Source organism: Cyprinus carpio, chromosome B14 (assembly GCF_018340385.1).
Source record: "Cyprinus carpio isolate SPL01 chromosome B14, ASM1834038v1, whole genome shotgun sequence".
In the NCBI taxonomy this organism is placed as follows: domain Eukaryota; kingdom Metazoa; phylum Chordata; class Actinopteri; order Cypriniformes; family Cyprinidae; genus Cyprinus; species Cyprinus carpio.
The window spans coordinates 19,008,265-19,028,335 of NC_056610.1; the positions used below are offsets into that span (position 1 = coordinate 19,008,265).

Consider the following 20,071-nt stretch of genomic DNA (forward strand, 5'->3'; position numbering starts at 1 on the left):
TAGATGTTTTTCACCAGAACAGATTTGGATAAATTTAGCATCACTTGCTCACCAATGGATCATCTTCAGTCAAATGGGTGCCATCAGAATGAGTCCAAACAGCTGTCCGCACCACTCCAGTCCAACAATTAACATCTTGTGAATCAAAAAGATGTGTAAACGTGTGAAAAATCAATTTATTGATTGGAGTTGTGTGGATTTTCCTTTTTGGGTGAACTATTCCTTTACATGTCAAAGAACAGTCTTAGTCTCTCAATTAGATCGAATTAGTCTTCATGAATTGTGCACCCTTTTACCAAAATTATTGTCAGAAAACAAATTTTTTACTTTAATGTCAGTTACCTATAAATTAATCAGTAACTACAAAACATATATATATATTTTTTTTTTTTTACATGTCTATTTAATTTTGTTTAGTGTTAATTGAATGCAATGCATAAATTGCATCACTTAGACTACATCAAAGTTACTACTATTGCTCCTACTCACGAGATTAAGAAAAAGTAATTATAAGAGTTGCTGTCCCCGTTTTGTATCCCATTCGTGGAAAGTATACTAAATAGTTTTGAGGTCGGTGTATAATCTAGCCTTGAACCACTGCGCTGGGCTGATTTCCCCTAGCTGGATAAGGGTGTTGTTATTATTGTGAACCCTGCATGAGGGCGCAGTTGTGAGTCTGGGAAACACCCTCAGTGACGGAGTCCAGCGCCTTGTGGAGGGAGGAGAGAGCGCGAGAAAGAGGGACGCAGACGGAGATGGAGGTGGGTGTGATTAGAATGCTTATAAGCTGAGACAATATGTGAAAACATTTGAATAATTTCGCGCTCAGTGACAGTTTAAGATATTTTCGTATCTTGATATTACTAAATATCAATGAAGGGGTAAATATCGTTAAGTGAAAATGATGTGTCTTTATTGAAGCGATAGGATGCTGAGGCGATAGACGTATGGCTGAATTTAAGCAAGCTAGTCCGCCGTATGTTGAAAAGAAAGGCCAAAATAGGTGGTGTGAATGAAAGAAGAGTGCATTCTCTTGGATGGACATGTTTTGAGAGGTGTGGTGGAGGGATGAAGGCAGTGTTGGCATCCAGACGGCAGCGGCTCTTCTATCGGCTCTTCATATGTGCTGTCGGGCTCGTCGCCGTCACCTGCTTCGCACAAATTCTTCATGTAACAGGTGCGTTTATTCATTAACAAGTCTTTTCGCTGCTAATATTGTATATTTATATTGTGTGTATATATATAGTTAAATGTTTGTGCGTATTTCCCGTCTTACCGCGGTGCATTATATAGGCTATATTCCTATATGAATATCATCCTTTTGAGTGTCGTGGAGATGTGGCGCATACATGATTAATTGACGAATTTCTATTATATCAAGGTGTTTCTTTTATGCAGTATGACTGTGAATCAACCACATAAGCAGCAATAATAATGTGCATGATCAAAACAAATTATAAGACCCACTAGGAATCAAGAACTTGGTGGGAATTGCGGGAGTGGAGGGTTCAAGCCCCCACCCACCCATCCATCCATCCACGCAAAAGTCAAAACAAAATGTTTGGGGTCTCTTTTGGTGTTTTGGGGTCATTTTCTTTTATTCTTTTTTTTCTTTTTTTCATCCATCCCTCAGATAATTTTGTCCCAAATATGATTTTCAAAAAAAATTCTAAAAATCGTGTGTTGATCGCACCGGTCCAAGATGTCTTTACCTTTGTCACGCAAGCACCGGGAATACACACACACACACACACACACACAAATAAAAAAAATAAACAAAAATAAACAAAAAATCAAGTGGATTCGAGGAGTTTAAATGGGTGTAATAAAAAAGTAACAAAAGTGTCCCTCACGGGTCATTTTGACCCCATAGGAATGAATGGAATTTACTAAAAGTTTTTTTATTACATTTAATTTATTTTATTATTATTATAATTATTATTATTTTTTATATAAAAAATCTGAGACAATCCAGTAAAGATTTATACCCAAACGAAGGACTGAGACTACAGAATATCCCCAAAGCCGACAAAAACTCACATACACGCACACACACAAACACACACATGGTACACACAGTCCCATAGGACACATTATGATATGTTTCATGTGTCTGATGGGATATGACTTAACAAACTTAAATTAGAGTGATGTTTTGGAGACCAATAAGTTTATGTCATATTTATATTTAAAAACATATATTATATATTTATTTCATATTTTTGGAGAATTATTTATTTATTTTTATTTATTTATTACAAAATATGGATTTTGTTATGTTTCAATATATATTTTAATACATTAAACAACCAAACTGAAGCCTTGAGATTATCTCATTTCTCATGTTTCACTTGGTTTGCTCAGTTAAAAATCTCCATAGGGTTCTATAGGTAATTTTTCCCCACCATTTGGCATCAGAGACACTCAGTGACTCAAATTCCAATGTCACCTGTTGGTTTTTTGATAAAACAGGACTGAAATTGCATTTATTTTTTATTTTTTTTTATTTTTATTTTTTTTGTGAAATAATGTACATAAACTGCTTATTTGCTTATATTTTCTTAAAAATATCCAGAATAAAAGTTAAATTTTATAAAAAATCACCAAAAACACAATAGAAAAACCTACATAAATATTTAGAAAAAAATTATAAAAATGGAACAATGTAAGATTATAATTTAATGTAATTTTTAGCCTTTGGGTAATTTTAACCCACGAGGGACACTTTTGTTATTGTTTCAGGAGGGACGGATGAGGGTTAAATACGGTTTAAAACCTTTTAAAGGGGTCATATGATGCGATTTCAAGTTTTTATTTCTCTTTTGAGTGTTACAGGCTGTTCGTGAAAAGATAATATCCCTAAAGTTGCAAAGACTATAGTCTCAAACCCAAAGAGATATTCTTTATAAAAGTTAAGACTCGTCCACCCCTCCTAAAATGCATCGTTTAAAAAACTCCACAACACCTCCAAAACACTAACACAAAAAAATAACAAAAAACCTCCAAAATCACCACACAAAGAAACAACGAGCAACTTCGATTATATCCTTAGTATTTCATCTGCCGTCATGTTATGGAGACGCTGTGTGTTTCGTTGTGAAAGCGAAAATACTTAGTTTGGCCTTCCAAAAGAGGACACGACTAGAAATCAGTGGTTAAGTTGTATTTACAACACTGTTCCAAAACAATTCAAATAAAATATTCAGATGTGTGCAACGCATTTTATGAAAGACTGTTTCCTGATCCTGGGAGAGTAGACTACAATGCCGGCTGTTGTGACTCACAGTCTGTAAGTAAGTTTACATATGTAAAAGATTTGCCACTTACGATTCAAACGCGAGTTTTGAGCAGTGTAGAGTAGCGCTTGTTGTTTGTTGTGTCTCCAGTCACAAATGCAGACATGGTTTTATGTTTACGCGACGTGATGCATTGCAACGTGTAAAAACACAGTATGAATCATTATAATCCGTAATTCTGTCCCCGATGGAAGCAACAAATGCCTCATTTGTAATGGGTTTTATTGTTTTCTGACCAGGACGTGGCATCACAGTATAGTAAAGGGCGTAACATTTCCGTCACATGCTTGAGGCATTCAGCCAATCACAACGCACTGGATAGCTGGCCAATCAGAGCACACCTCACTTTTCAGACCAATGAGCTTTGTATAAATCAACGCGTTTCAGAAAGGCGGGGCATAGAGAAGAAAAAATAATGTACAGGATGTAGAAAATAATGTTTTTTTTAACCTTAAACCACATAAACACATTTCATTACACCAAATACACAAAATAATGTTCTTTTTAGCAACATCATATGACCCCTTTAAACAACATTCATTACGCAAAAAAAGTTTAATTTTAAGTAATCAGGCAGCAAAAAATAGATGTCCTCAGTCAGAAATCGCGTTTGCCAGCAAGGTAACCATAGCAACAGCTCGTTGCTCCCGCGCATTAAGGAGATCTTTAGAAAACATTGAGCGGTACGACAAAATATGGGACCCTGGACCACAAAACCAGACATAAGTAGCACGGCTATATTTGTAGCAATAGCCCGCAAAACATTGTATAGCTCAAAATGATCGATTTTTCTTTTATGCCAAAAATCATTAGGATATTAAGTAAAGATCATGTTCCATTAAAATATTTTGTAAATTTCCTACCGTAAATATAGTAAAACCTAATTTTTGATTAGCAATATGCATTGCTAAAAACTTAATTTGGACAAATTCAAAGGCGATTTTCTCAATATTTTGATTTTCTTGCTTCCTTAGATTCCTAATTTTCAAATAGTTGTATCTCAGCTAAATATTGTCCTATCCTAACAAACTATACATCAATGGAAAGCTTATTTATAAATCTCAATTTCAAAAAATGTACCTGTATGACTGGTTTTGTGGTCCAGGGTGATATATAAGTAAGCCTCTGGTATATTTGACACTTAATTGTCAAAAAAAAAAAAAAATCCTAAATATCTTTTGGGTGCTGGGGCACCAAAAATACGGTTCGTTTGCAAACAGATTGCTCATTGTGAGAAATGTACTAAAAATGTTTATCCCCTTAAAAGTAACGGAAGTGTTTGTGCACTTACAATCAACATAATACTAATTACATAGAACACGATTACTCAATTTCTTTGTGTCATTGATTTTAAAGCATCATGTGCTGAAACCCGAAAAGCAGTAGTGGAGGAGCAGCAGGGACTAAGTGAACTGCAGGGGTGGCAGACCATGGCAGGCAGATAATTGGCTGTCTCTAAAGGGCATGACTGTGACAGCTGCTTCAGCCTGACATATTTCACATTGACCTCTCCAGAACCTCTAGATCTTTGTTACCTGGACATCACACCTGTGTCTTGGGTCTTCACTAGGCTATTACTGGTCTCCAGAGGTTGAAGGGTTAAATCAGCAGGGGTTTAGAAGTTCTTCAGACATCAGAGAAGATCTTTTATCACATTACCTTTTTAGAGAGAAATTTAGTTGTAATTAAGGTTCTTACCTGGAGTACTTAGATACTTTAAATGGCTTTTCATGACACCTAAATGAATATAAAGTCATATACCAGCATAGGAACTATGTGTTTATATATGAATTCAAGGGATAATCCACCCAAAAATTAAAATTCAGTCATCATTTACTCATCTTCTTGTTATTCTATACATGGACAAAAAATATATTTCTAAAAAATATACATATATATATTTCCTCTTTTATATATATATATATATATATATATATATATATATATATATATATATATATATATATATATATATATATATGTTTTTTATTATTATTATCTGTTATTATTTTACTATTATTTTTAGAAATGTCAGTGGGATCCGATATTGTTTGAACCCCTACATATTTCAAAATATTTTCTATTGGGTAAAATAGAAAAAAGAAAGACTGATTATAAATTATGATAATTTATATATGACTGCCCAGCAAACACACAACATTCTCCTAAAATTAGGTTTTGGTTCCCATTTGGTTATATTTTTGGAAACCATATACTAACCAAATACTTATTATAACATTCTGGGAACGTTATAATAATATTAGGGGAGCGTTAGAATAATGTTAAAAACAAACCATAAAAAATAACATTCTTGGAACACAAGTGTGGTTCAAAAAACTGAAAGTACAAAAATTTGATCTCACAATTAATATAAGCTGATAAAAGCTGTATATATAATAAAGGTTTGAGTAAAATTGTTTATAATTGAGTATAGCATGTCACACCTCAGGCAACTACCGAATGAGTTGTACCAGAGATGACATTTCGACACCCTGTCAAAAAGCACAAACGAATGCTGACAGAGATGAGGAAAAAAGATTTACAAACATGTACAATGTGACCTGGTTCTGCATCATCATTCTGTGTTGCTTATAATTTGATCTTTTCACAGTGCCTTTAATTTTTCCAGCTTTGTCTGAGTGAGTAATGAGTTTCTCTGGGAGGCTGAGTCTGAATGTTAAGCAGCTCCTAAAAAATGCCATTGAAATCTGCAGCGGAATGAAACTATGGTTCATTTTTTAGTAACTGGAGCTTCACTTTAATAATAGACCATAACATCACCATGTCAAGAACAATGCATGTTTAGATGTGGATCTACAGATATGTCAAAAACCGAATATAATGTATACTGTAGATGAAATAGATGTAGATACACCTAGGTGATTGACAATTGACTGCTCTGTACTTGGTGATGATCACAAAATAATTTACAGGCAACTAAGCATTGACATTTTTAAAAAAAATTAAAATATAAGTAATTTTCAAATATATAGTTTCCTGTTATGTGTCAGTCATGCACTCTTGAATTTTATCCATCTCTAAACCATGCCAGTGTCTACATGTTTACATTCTGTCTACATATTCTAATATACAGGCAGTTAGCCTATCACAGTTATATTTGGAACTGATTAGTTTGCATATGCAAATGAGAACTATCTTTGCCGTTTGGTTCTTGGGTAAACCACACCCTCTCTGGGCTCAAATCCAGTTCCACACCACTCATTAATCAAAGCTTTTGGATCAGGTTTCCATGGGAACTTGAGAGGAGGGAAGGAAGCATTCTGATTGCCTCAATCTTTTGCCTATTTTTAAATAAGTTAGAGTTCAAGTTTGATACAGCATGTCCAAAACAGAAAATTGTTAGGATAGGACAATATTTAGCTGAGATACAACTATTTGAAAATCTGGAATCTGAGGGTGCAAAAAAAAAAAAAGATTGCAAAATAGAGCATTTTTACCAGACCTTTGGATGCTGTACTGTATTGAATTGTGGATATAAAATGTTGGTTTATCTTTATATATATATATATATGTATATGTATTTGGTATAAATATATATATATATATACATGTCTTGGGTAGCTAAATTTGTACCAATAGCTTTCACTAAAAAACTTGGACCACTAAAGATAAAGGTCTATGTGTTATGTGTTTTTACAGCCCATTCCAAAGAGGATTCGGACCTGACTTGGGCCCGGCGTAAACTAACCCAGCAGATTATAGAGGAGAACCAGACATCCAGTACACCCAGAGCTGGTGAGTGAAAACATGAGCAATTCTCTCTCTCTCTCCTATTATTCGCCTGTCTGTCTGTATCACATCTCTCCATATCTTGCTATCTTTTCCCCTGCCTCCTCATTCTGTGAAATGATGCAGACAGGTGCCCTCTTCATAGTCAAGCCCCCTTTGAGGCTTGTGTTACTAAGCAACAGAATCCCTAATTTCAGAACAGATGATAGTCTGTTTTAAGCATTCAAAGTGTGCCACGTTAGAGAGATACGTCATATGCCCTTTTTTCCTTCAACTACACAAATCATTCATCCCAAGTGGTTGTTTCTCTTTTTCATTTATTTTCTTTTTTCCTTATGCACTCTCCTTCCAAATATCTAACAAAAAAATATTAAAATAGTTAAGATTTAAGATCATTGTTTTTCATACTTTAATGCAGAGAAAAACATGCCAGTGGTTATTTGCTTGCACTCATTTAACAAAAAAATGTTTTATTGACATTTAATACTTCATCCGTATATATTATTATCCATGCTTATATAATGCTTATTTAGTGAAAGTTGTTTGTAATGCTTTTTGGAAAATAAATGTTTAAAAACAGCTAACTAAGATGTCAGCGTTAGTGTAGGCCGAGCGGATTGATTCTGGAGGACAAATGTAATAAAATGTAATGATCTAAAAGCTCTTCAAATCATTACACCCCTTTAATTATTTAAAAATCCTTTTGATTTATGAAATTCAATAAGGAAGCCCTTGGTAAATTGAATCTTAAATGTAATTGAGCAGCTATTGATTCAAGCTATGCATCAAGATAACAGATTTAATAGTATTGTTCAGATTAATCAAGCCAAATTTTCCATTGCGTTTGACATTATCTAGTGAAGTAACATTTAAATATAAGCAAATTATATGTAAGTTCTATGCGAGAGAAGTTTAAAAACAGAAAGGCTGTGATTGTTATTAATCTGTGCATTTAAAAGAGTGTCATTTCCTCCCTCTTCTCTTTATTTCATGGCTGTTTATTAGACAGCTGGCCTCTTTAAGGCAGTCAAAGCAAGAACCGTCTTTACGCTGATTGCATCTCAAGAAGCTGTGGGCTAAAGTATTACCAGTCCTCTGATTTAACTAGGCCCACTCTTCCTGGCCTCTCTGCACTATTACAGATTAGCTAAAAGGCTGGTCAATTCAATTGCCACTTAGTTACCATAGACAAAAGCTTCTTAACAACCTTAAGTTAAATGGAGCACATTGCCTTGATAAAGACTACTTCGGTGAAGTAAGAAATTACAACACTAGATAGATCAGTGTTCTCAAAGATTAAATACAGTTTGCTTTGCCTTTTTTGTTTGTTTGTATATTTGTTTTTCCCCCTCCCACAATATACATCTGAATATGTGGTTAGATTTTACCATGTCAGTCACATTTTTTAGGGCCATAAGAAATGCTTTGTAAAACAGAATAAGGTTTAATAGCAACTCCAATGTCAGATGTGAAACCTTTATATTATGTGACCTTTAATGTAAGCATTAATGTGCTAAATGTTGTTATCACCAGAGCTGTCAAGTTTGTCTCATAGTGTTTGAAGGTGAAAGTGCACAAAGTGTTAGCCTTGCTTTATAGATTGCATAGTTTCTGTATTTCTGGTGGTCTTTTAACCCCTGCCTCTATTCACAAAAATGTTCACTTTTCCACTCAGCTATCCATGAATTTCCAGAGGACATCTTCACAAAGGGACAGAGGAGGCATGGGGCGATTCTACTGCATGTGTTTTGTGTAAGTATACCACAGTACAGTGAGAACTGTATGATGCAGGGACTGACTAAATAATGCAAAGTGCACTAACAATCAAAAGTTAAGGGTGAATAAGTTTTTTTTTTTTTTTTAATTTGAAAGACATTTTTTTTCAGCAAGAATACATTAAATTGGTCAGATGTGACTGTAAAGAAGATTTCTGTTTTAAATAAATACTGTACTTTGTACAATATATGTACATAAAGTATGTAATATGATTTGCACAAAATAAAAATAATAATAAGCAGCTGTTTTCAACATTAATATTAATATGAAGTGTTTCTTGAGCACCTAACCAGCATATTAGAATGATTTCTAAAGGATCATGTGACACTGAAGACTGGAGTAACATCTGCTCAATATTCAGTTTTTTTTTTTTTTCAAAATGTATTAAAATAAGAAACAGTTATAATTCATGGCATAATTGTATGTTTTTATGACAATATTACAATTATCACTGTTTTTGATCAAATAAATCCAGCCTTGGTGAGCATCATAGACTATAAAAGAGTTAAAAAATACTTTAAAAAAAGACGCCAAACTTTTCAATGTTTTATTTGCATTTTTAAGGGTTTTAGTAGAAGTATTTATTTTTACTTGATTTCTAGTTTCACTTATGGTAATTTGATTAGATAAACATTTGTTCACATTTGCATAGCATAGCACAATTCAAAATAAAGATATAACTAAAAATGAAAGACTTTATTCAGTGCAGTCTTTGATAGCACTGTTATTGTTATCTTGTAAAGCTGGTGTTTGTAAAGGTGAAATAATGGATCTCTGCTGAACTGTATACTGTGTGCACTTGTGACCACAGGCAGTATACATGTTCTACGCACTTGCTATTGTCTGCGATGTCTACTTTGTCCCCTCTCTGGAAAAAATCTGTAAGGTGCGTTTACTTTGTTCGTACTGGCAGCAATCTCTTACTGTGAAATATCAGAGCATATTCTAAGCTGGAGTTTGTCATTTCAGAATCTGCACCTCAGTGAGGATGTTGCAGGTGCCACTTTCATGGCAGCAGGCAGCTCCGCCCCCGAGCTTTTCACATCTTTGATTGGTCAGGCCTCTAGCAATGTGTTTCAAGAAATTGTTGCTGTCAATAAGTCGTCAATAAATAATTGTCTCTTCATATCAGGTGTGTTCATCACAAAGGGAGACCTGGGGGTGGGAACTATTGTGGGATCAGCTGTCTTCAACATCCTGGTCATCATCGGAGTTTGTGGTATATTTGCTGGACAGGTAGTATATGCATATGCATTACATTAAATATGAAACGTTACAGTTCTCGTGACTTTCCACCGTTCCTGCTTCACAGACCATCACTCTGACCTGGTGGCCGCTCTTCCGTGACTCTATCTATTACACCCTCTCAGTGTTGGCCTTGATTCTGGTAAGCAGGAGCTTTACGGTGTCAATGTTAAATTTATAGTCACACTTAATTCATTTTTGTGATTGTTTTTGTGCATTTCAGATCATATACGATGAAAAAGTAATTTGGTAAGTGTGCTGAAATCATAAAGAAGGCACATTATGGCTCATTGACATTTAAGTGAACCGAGCTTATAGCATAATCATATAATATCACTGTTGCAGGTGGGAGACTATAATCCTCATATCAATGTATGGAGTTTACATCCTTATCATGAAGTAAGTATTTATTATATATAAACATGTTTATTCATTATACACAGTAACAGTCGAAATGTAATTTATGTTAATATTTATATTTTATATATTCATTTATTTCTTTATTTTTAACATACTTGAATTTAACTTTCACATGATATAATATGATTTTGTGTGTGCTTCTTTCAAGGTTTAACAGTCAGATTTGGGGTTGGGTGGAGCAGAGGTTTGGTATTCCAGGTCAGCAGTGTTTGGTGAGCAGTCTGCGCAGAGATGTGTCGGTAGGAGAGGCAAGCCCACACTGTGACACCTCCATGATCCTCTTGAAGAAAGGTGTGTGTGGGTGGAGGGTGGAGCTGTGTGGATCATACTGAGTGCTTGTGCATTATATAGTATCACGTCTCTCTCAGGTCAGAACGCGGGTGGCCAGGACTCCCCGGTGGTGATGGTGGATGAGTTGATGAGTCTACACCCTCACCAGTTCTCTTTCTCAGAGGCAAGCCTCCGTGTCATGATCACGCCTCACTTCTCCCCCCGCACTCGCCTCAGCATGGCCGGACGCATGCTCATCACTGAGGTACTGGCTGGATGCTTGCTCGCTTTGTGCACGTCTGGATCGAACAACACCACCTCCATTTCTCAACCAAGAATATAAACTATCAGGCTAGTTTGATGTACAGTATGGATTATAGGAAGCTATTAGACTACCTATATAGTCTTTATTAGTGTATCAACTTTGTCTCAGAAATGATTGATTATTGTCTTGTTTTCCAATAAAAATATTTCAGTGTCCTTTAAACAAAATAAAATTCATTTTATAAATAAATTGCATAAGATATTAAGGCTAGAGCAAGAGAATACACTACTGTTCAAATGTTTAAGGTTGATAAGATTTTTTTTTTATGTTTTTGAAAGTAGTCGTTTATGTTCACCAAAGCTGCATTTATTTGCTCACAGTAAAAACAGTAATATTATGAAATAAAATTACATTTTAAAATAATTAATTTAAGTAATTTATTCCTGTAATGGCAAAGCTGAATTTTCAGCAGCATATTTTCTCTAGTCTTGTGTCACATGATCCTTCAGAAATCCTTTTTTATTCTTCATTTCAGGTGTTGTCTTTCTTACATTTCTATTATTATCAATGCTGAGAACAGTTGTGCTACTACTCAGTAAATTTCAAAAGAACAGCATTTATTTTAAATATAAATATTTTGTAACATTATAAATGCACTGTGGAAAAAAAAATCGTAAAATAATGTTCAAATGAAACCATAAAATAACAGTAAAATATCTTAATTGAAATAAAGTGCAAAAACAATAATTTTACATAAATTTTTCTTAAAAGTTTTACAGAAAAAAAACTGTTATTTTACAGATTTTTCCTTGTGTCAATTATGATAAATTACCTTAATTTTATGTTTTTTGTTTGGCAGCAGTAGCTGCCAGTCATTTGACAATTTTTTTATTGGGACATTTTTTTTTTTTTAGGTTATATATACAGTTCTTTACCATTAATCCAACCTTTTATTAATCCTTGCTGAATATAATTTTATTGGGGCTTTTTTTTTTTTTTTTTATTAATCCTTGCTGAATAATTTCCTTTACAAAAAAATCTAACCAAAAAAACATAAAAATAATCATATATCAATATTTTTTTCTTTCGCTTCTAAAAAAAGTAGGATATATCTTTACTATTTTCCCTCTAAAACAACAAATAATCTTTACTTTTTTAAACCTAAAACAACAAATTCTCTTCTCTTTTCTAAAGCTCAAATAATAAAACCCTTCATCTTTAGATCGAGAAACAAAAAGTTTACTTATTGAGGTTTATTCTTAAAATGAGAAATTATTGGCTTTGAGATAGGAAAACGTAATTCGATACACATTCTCATTAAGTCTTATTATCTTACACAGATTTTAATTTTGGTCTTGCAAATAACTCTGTGGGTCTCCTCTTCTCCAGCTCTTTCATCTGAAGGTTTTCACACTTCACATCCCCCAAACCATCTCTCATGTTGACTATAGATTAAGAAAGACAATCAGTGCTTCTAAAATTGGCCAGGGTCCAAACATAAATTGAGAGTGAAACGCACACAAACCTGGCAGAGGGGCCATTGAACGACAGACATAGGGGACAGAAGCCTAAAGAAAATGAAATACAATTTTTGTTATCTTGATTTTTTTCTTTCTCCATTAACAAATATTAAATCATCAATTAATCTTAAATAATCAACCTCTAATACCAACCTTCAGATCAAAACCACCCATCAGCTGTATTCTCTTTTCTATGGGTCCTTTAATAAGACCCTTCAGCTGTAACTTCTGCAACAGGTAGGATTTGTGACTGATCCAATCCTTAGATCATCTGCTTTAATCACCAGAACTCAGCAGTAATTACTCCTCGTTCAATGTCAGCAGTAGTATTTCTTCCTAGGTGTAGGCATCCTCAGACACTACTCCTGATTTCTATTTTTGTTGAGACCCCTTTAACCTTATGTAACCATTCTGTTGTTTGTGTGAGCAAATGCTTTATTCCATCAACAGTTGTTCACATGACTTGCTTGCTGGCTTGACTCTTGCAGCTCTTGCATGTCATCTCTGCGACACTCTAATGGACTGTGCTTTACCTTGGTCTTGTGATGTTCACAAAAATCTACACTCAAAAACTCTCCCCTCCATTTCCCATCTAACCCAATAACATAATCTCAATCATAAACAAAAGCGGGTTCACATTGGGTCTCCTCTTCTCCAGCTCTGTGGTGTCTGACTGCACATCTCTCAGATCTTCTGTCTGTCTTCAACAGAGGCAGAGACTGATTAGAAACAGGAGCCCTGGAGACAGTAGTGGCAGCGGAGCCGGGGACACTCCTGGCCAAGATGGTCCAGGCATGGAGGGGGTTCCTTGGGCTAACCAAAGTCTGGAGATAATGGAGGGAGTCCCTTGAGAGTGAAACGCAAAACCTCTGGAGTTTTTAAACCTAGGCAGAGGGTTGTTCAAGGAGGGGATTTTAAGATAGAAGATCGAGTAGCATGACATTTGAGGATTTGATTGACATTTTCCACAGCCTAAAGATGATGAGGAAGACGAGGAGGAAGAGGCAGATAAGGGCAGATAAAAGAGGGTTTTATTGATAAGGTAACAGCCCTTCAAAAATGACCCAGTTATTAACTGTTTTTTTGATAATGAGTGAATGCATTTTGGTACGGGTAAAAAACCTAGGACTAGAAAAATGTCATAAATATCCATATTGCATAAAACCTAGTGAAATACAAAAACTCGTTAGCGCCAACTAGTGGCCGATCATGAATATTTGTAATAAGACGAACATGTATATTTTTCCGATATACTGTATAATAGTATACATATTTCATTGGCCATGTGTTTTTTGAGATACACTGAAAAAAACTGCATATTATTTTCACACGGACCAACCACACATACATTTACACTTATAGCGCCCCCATATGGCAGAGGTATATATTTTATACACATTGAGCTTATACAAATGTGTACCGAGTTTGATGAATCTCCGAGTGAAAAATCACAATAAATTGCTCAGAAACACCAAATAGCACACAGAGTGTAGTGTAAATCTTTGAAGTAGAAAAACTAAAATAGTATTTTAACTCCAATAATCTTATGTACAAAACCGTGTGTGTGTGTGTGTGTGTGTGTGTGTGTGTGTATCCAAAAATGTCTGAAATTTTTGTATTTGTGTGTAGTGCCCCCGTTAGGTGGGCCGGTTCTTTGTGTAGTACATGTGGAATACTACTTTTGGCGCCCCTCTGTGCAGTTGCTGAAAATAATAATAATAATAGATTCATATTCAAAAAAAACATCAATCAAAACTTTAGAATTAGATTAGGACTCTCTGATTCAAAAACAAATTGTATCATAAGGGGCATAAAGTCTCCCACCCCTAGTGGATATGTTTATAAATGGGTCCAAAACATGACATTAAACCATTATTCAGTATAACAGGACAACACATTGAGTTTATTGTGGTTCATCGGTCTCCAATTTTTTCCCACATCCTGATTAGAATGGCCCTCATTTTTGGCCCCTTAAGGACCATAATCCATTAGTCTGAGAGCCATTTCTACATAATGGAGGCATGCATTTTAGATTCATGCACTAGTGTTATGATTATAGAAAAGTGATGAGAGCTCTCAAACCTCTCTGGGCTGATGCAATCAAATGAACTCCATCACTGCTGAACAATTGAAAATCTTACTGAAGATGACATTAAGGGTGAAAATTGCAAAAAGGAAAAAAGGAGCTCAAAGGGAAAACCTTTGAAACATTTGAATAACAAAAGCCCCCCCAAAAAAGAGATGATCATGAAAAAAGATCATGAATACTGAATGCAAGAATCATTCGTCTTTGTCCTGTTGGTGATAATTTGTATGAATACTCAAACAAAAAAGGTAAAAAATCTGTCCCTGTGGCAATACGTTTGACCTTAAATGTACATATCAGTTCCTTAAGTGTACATATTAGTACATAAATAGTACATTTATTAGTACCTTTTTGAAAGGGTACCGCCCTAGTAAAAGCTTTTGTATCTTTTTACATATATGTGAAATCTGTTTTTGTCCAGTAGGTGGTGTTAAGGAGCCTAGTATGAAGTGAGGTAAAGATTTAATAAAGTATTTTTATCCACAGAGGGGCGCTGGGAGCAAGTCAGATGGGTGTTGTCATGGCCCTTAGGCTGCCTACTATACTACACTGTCCCAAACTGTGTTTTGCCCCGCTGGGAGCGCTGGTTCATGGTTACCTTTGTGGCCTCAACACTCTGGATTGCCGTGTTCTCCTACCTCATGGTGTGGATGGTGAGATCAATGCTTCATTGTCATGTGGGTATGTCTCATTATATGATAAGATGGGCTGTTAACACACATTGTCTTTGTTGCAGGTCACCATTATCAGTTTTACACTGGACATTCCAGATGTTGTCATGGGTATTACGTTTCTAGCAGCAGGCACCAGTGTCCCAGACTGCATGGCTAGTCTCATAGTTGCCCGTCAAGGTGCAAAGATCACCCTACTCTTCCTTTTTCTGAACACATATAGATTTAAAAGATCAGCGTGTTTATAAAGTTGAGTTGATTGGTCAGATGAATGAATGCGTCTGGTGATGCAGGTATGGGAGACATGGCGGTGTCCAACTCGATTGGCAGCAACATCTTCGACATTCTGCTGGGTCTTGGTTTCCCATGGGCTTTGCGCACTCTAGTGGTTGATTATGGGTCAACGGTGAGTTTGTATTTATTTTAAAGGTGCTGTATGTAGGATTGACACCGAGTGGTTGAACTAGGTATTGTAGCCCATATTCAAAATATTGGAGAATGTTTTTTTCACCCAGTCCCTCCTCCTCAGACTTGACACACGCAGGTTGCCAGATTGACGACACCAACAGGAACGAGCACACTTGATGATGAATGAAATTAAATACGCTGTGTTTTCTGCCAACTGGCAACCCGGGGTACCGAAATACAATTTGGTAAACTGGCAGTGGGCGGGTTTCACAAATCAAAACAAAGATCAACATTCTGGCCCGGAACAAGCATTTTCAAAGGAGAATAAGTGACTGTAATTGTTTTTCAGATAAACAAGTATGTTAACTTAGCATGTTTCTTAAATATCTGCAAACATATTATGGTATTTTTATGCTTTAGTAGAGTCAAAATCTTACATACAGCACCTTTAACTAGGTATTGGTCACAGTGGTCACTGATGTATTCCAATTATTTTTCGAATCACTTAGAATCATTCAAGAAATTAACTAAATTAAATGAATTTAAAAAACGAACAAAATAGATCCCCTCTGTTTCATTTCTTTTCTTTAAATTTCTGCTTTCTGTGTTTTTATTGACCAAGTAAACACACCATATTGTATTGTAATATATTTTAATGATATCGTTTTTATTTTTATTTTAGTTTATGTTTTATTACTGTTTTTTAAATATGAAGTTTTCATTAGTTTTTATTTTAATTTTAGTTAAAGGTAATGACACTGGTTATGTGTACTAAATTCAAGTGGCACCAAAATATTCCTTTGATTCTTGCAACATTCTCTCTTGGTCTTCCTCCAGGTCTTCATTAACAGTAGGGGGCTGGTGTACTCAGTTATTCTTCTCCTTGCTTCTGTTTTTCTCACTGTAAGATGATCATTTATAATTTAAGAACTCTATGTTGATCTCATATTTATGCTCGTTCATATTTTGTAATCTTTGTCTCATGGCCTGTTTTCTGTCGGTCATTGTTTGCACAGGTACTGAGCGTGCATCTGAACCACTGGAGGCTGGACCGGAGGTTAGGCCTCGGGCTTATGTTCCTGTATGCCATCTTCCTGCTCTGCTCCATCTGCTTTGAGAAACTCTAGATCCCGCTCTCCATGTTTTGCTTAGCTGTAGTGTAGATCTAGACCTAGATAACCATATTTTACCCCCAGTCACTGCCTTATTAGTAGCAGTTATTTCAGCCATAGTTTGAGGCCAGAGTAGTGAATGTTACATTTTAAAACGTGACTCTGCAAATGTGACTCAAGCCAATCACCTGCTAGACAGTGCCGCCAAACTCAAGGAGACTGTACTTCATACTGTACCTCTGAAACATTTCTACTTAGCATACAGAGCTTCTTTAAGAGAACAAAAATCAATTTCAATTTCAAGGTGTGATGAATTTATACAAGCGGTATTAAATGTTTACAGCACACAGGACACTTCCTCTAGCCTCGCCTTTTGCATATTCCTATTCTGAAATCTTATAGTCACAATCAAGCATGATACAAAGAAAAATATGACATTGCAAAAGTGTTACTACTAAAAAGAGTTCTCTTAACTCTTGTAACCGAGTTCACTCTATTTATTTATTTTTGACTTTAGGTCTGTAAAAATGTGTGTTTTAGGATTCGAGGATTTTCCTGTTTCAGTATATTTAAGAGAAGTTTGTTAATTTTTGTGCTGTTCCTTGGAAAAGAAAGTATTCTGGTATTTTGGAACGCATTTCTTGTAGTATTACTGATTAACCAAAAACATCCCCTGTCTTTGGTAAGTGTTTACATACCAAACATACATAGTTTTATATAAAATCCCGCTTTAGAGGTGTCTGCTGCACATTTTGATATGTTGTAATAAAATTACTTTTGTGCCCTGCTGCAACACTATGAATATGAACATGAGAAAGTAACACTCAATTAAATCTTTAACAATGTGTAACCATTCTTCACAAATAACCGCTTTATACACAGGCCTTTACCATGTTAAAAGCACAGATGTTTGGAATCTCAGTATAGTAATAATTTATATATTTTTTCCAATGATCATATATTGCATACTGTCTACAGGACAGATAATGAATTATAATTAACATAATATAAATCATAATCAAATGCTTCATAATCAAAGGATTTGGTACAGCAGTGTTTTAATTGTTGTAAAGTAATCTTTAAAGTTATTTTTGACATATTATCCTGATTATAAATGTGCTTATATTTTAGTTCTGTTGTATATTTAATTTTTTTAAAGACATGTATTGCTTTTAAAGAAATTTTGTTTCTTGTGGTTTGCAGTTCTCTTAGTACTAATGAGCAAAATGTAAATGATTTAATTTGTCCAGAACATTTTCATCTTACTACTCACAACATGTTAATTAAATTAATGTGAGTAATATATTATGTACAACAAGTTATAGCCTGAGTAAACATCTTATTACAGTATGTTCTAGTTCAACATCTTCCCTGTTTGTTTTCATTTTGGAAGTCACAATCAATATCTCACCTTTTGTTACAGTTCTATCTATATTCTTAAAGATATTTGTATGTTGTTGAGTGCAATAAAACAAGGTCTGTGCAATACCCCAAAACATCACTGTAATGTAATTTGGATTCTTCCCCTTGAACTTCTGGAAGTGTCACAAATAAAGTTTCATTTTGTGAACAGATTTGAGATGCTGAGTTCTTTTTAAGAGTTTATTTAGAAGCATCAATTGGGAAACATTTTTAGGAAAGAAAGTTTTGTTGTTTTTACATTTACAGTTTTTACAATAGATTAACATTTACTATAACAGCTTATATCTTCAATTTGTGATCTAGCAATGTGTGTTGACCTGGTCCTTAAACTTAAATAGGCCCAATAATTAAACAAGAGTTTAATTTTTTCTATTTATAAAAGAATTCTAGAAAAAAAAAATGTTTCCACAAAAAATTAATCTGCTAAATTAAACTGTTTTCAAATTGATAATAATATGAAATATGTCCTGAACAAAAAATCAGCAAATTGGAATGATTTCTGAAGGATCATGTGACACTAAAGACTGGAATATTTATACGGAAAATTCAGCTTTGCTTCACAGGAATAAATTACATTTTAAAATATATTCAAATAGAAAACATCTATTTTAAATGGTAATACTATTTCACAAAAGAATCATACAACCCTTAACTTGTGAACAATAGTGTAAATTAATTTTGACATTTATTAACAAAACCAATGATCACACCAACCATTCACTGAGGTTAAATTTAGTTTAGAAGAATTTCAGTTAACTTAATTTAGTTTGATGAAACAAAATCTTGCTTTTCTCCAAAGTACACCCAAAATAAATGATGTTCTTTACTATGTTCTTGTTGTTGCTTTCTGTTTTTAGACACAATGTTTCATCAAAGACAGTGGAAGATGAGAGATGTTAGTCCATTACTTCCACCTGCAATTTCGGGAAAAACAGAGACACAATCCATCACCGTGCTACGCTGTTTGTTCATTTAGCACCAAACCTTTGTGTCATATTATATACCTTTCACTTTGATAAATACAGCAAAAGAGAAACCAATAGCGCTGTCCCAGAACACACGTCATCTGGTAAGACGTTTTTTAAGCATTCATGGATTGCTTTGCATGTGTGACAGTATCTAACTTTGAACATCACTGAGAACAGAATTGTCCAAAAATAAACAATATCAAATGCTTGTAATGCAATTAGCTTGTTCCACATAATAAAAATGTACTGATTTATTAAACAATTGGGACTGACTCAAAAATAATTCAAAATTTATCAAATACATCATGCAACATAAGATGTCAGATATAAAGAATCTGTGGCAGAACAGTCACTGATGGAAAGTAAGGAGTAAACATTTGTTAGGGGTCTCTGTGCAAGCAGAGATAGGCTCTGTCTGAATTGACAGCACAACCTTAATTGTGACTATGACGAGGAAACCATCATGTCAAACCATTAAGACTGGGATGGGGTGACACAAGCAATATTGATCCCTTCAGGATAGATGGCCTCTGAAGATATAAAACTGAAGATCCTGGCTGGGGTGAGAGTACTGGAGACTGGAGTCACCCGCCAACCTCTCAACATGTTGTCACTGGCGCTGCTCTACATTCTGGCTGTGGTTTGCTCTGCGTGGAGAACTCATGCACTGCCTCTTTATTCAGATACAGCACTGCCACAACAGGAAGGTAAGATTAGCAGCGTACTCTTGATAAGTTGGCAAGCTCATGGTTTTTGTTAAGGCTAAACATCAGGCTTACCATGTGTAATGGACATTGGGCTGATTGCTCAACATCCCTTCTGCTTTCAATGTAAATGCAGTATGGGAAGCATTTGATAAAGA

General features: G+C 34.8%; 1 protein-coding gene across 1 annotated transcript; it reads left to right on the forward strand.

Annotated features, from left to right (window-relative positions):
* The first annotated feature begins 711 nt into the window (after window positions 1–711).
* Window positions 712–18,398, forward strand: LOC109082212 (sodium/potassium/calcium exchanger 3-like). The gene is given in 19 exon segments (XM_042738382.1): window positions 712–1,177; window positions 6,957–7,052; window positions 8,722–8,798; window positions 9,634–9,708; window positions 9,792–9,876; window positions 9,955–10,058; window positions 10,135–10,209; window positions 10,291–10,316; window positions 10,413–10,466; window positions 10,636–10,778; window positions 10,856–11,022; window positions 13,253–13,360; window positions 13,363–13,476; window positions 13,514–13,556; window positions 15,100–15,281; window positions 15,365–15,479; window positions 15,593–15,705; window positions 16,545–16,610; window positions 16,724–18,398. Coding segments are annotated over 19 exon segments (1,953 nt in total). The 5' UTR covers window positions 712–978; the 3' UTR covers window positions 16,835–18,398.
* The last annotated feature ends 1,673 nt before the right edge of the window (window positions 18,399–20,071 follow it).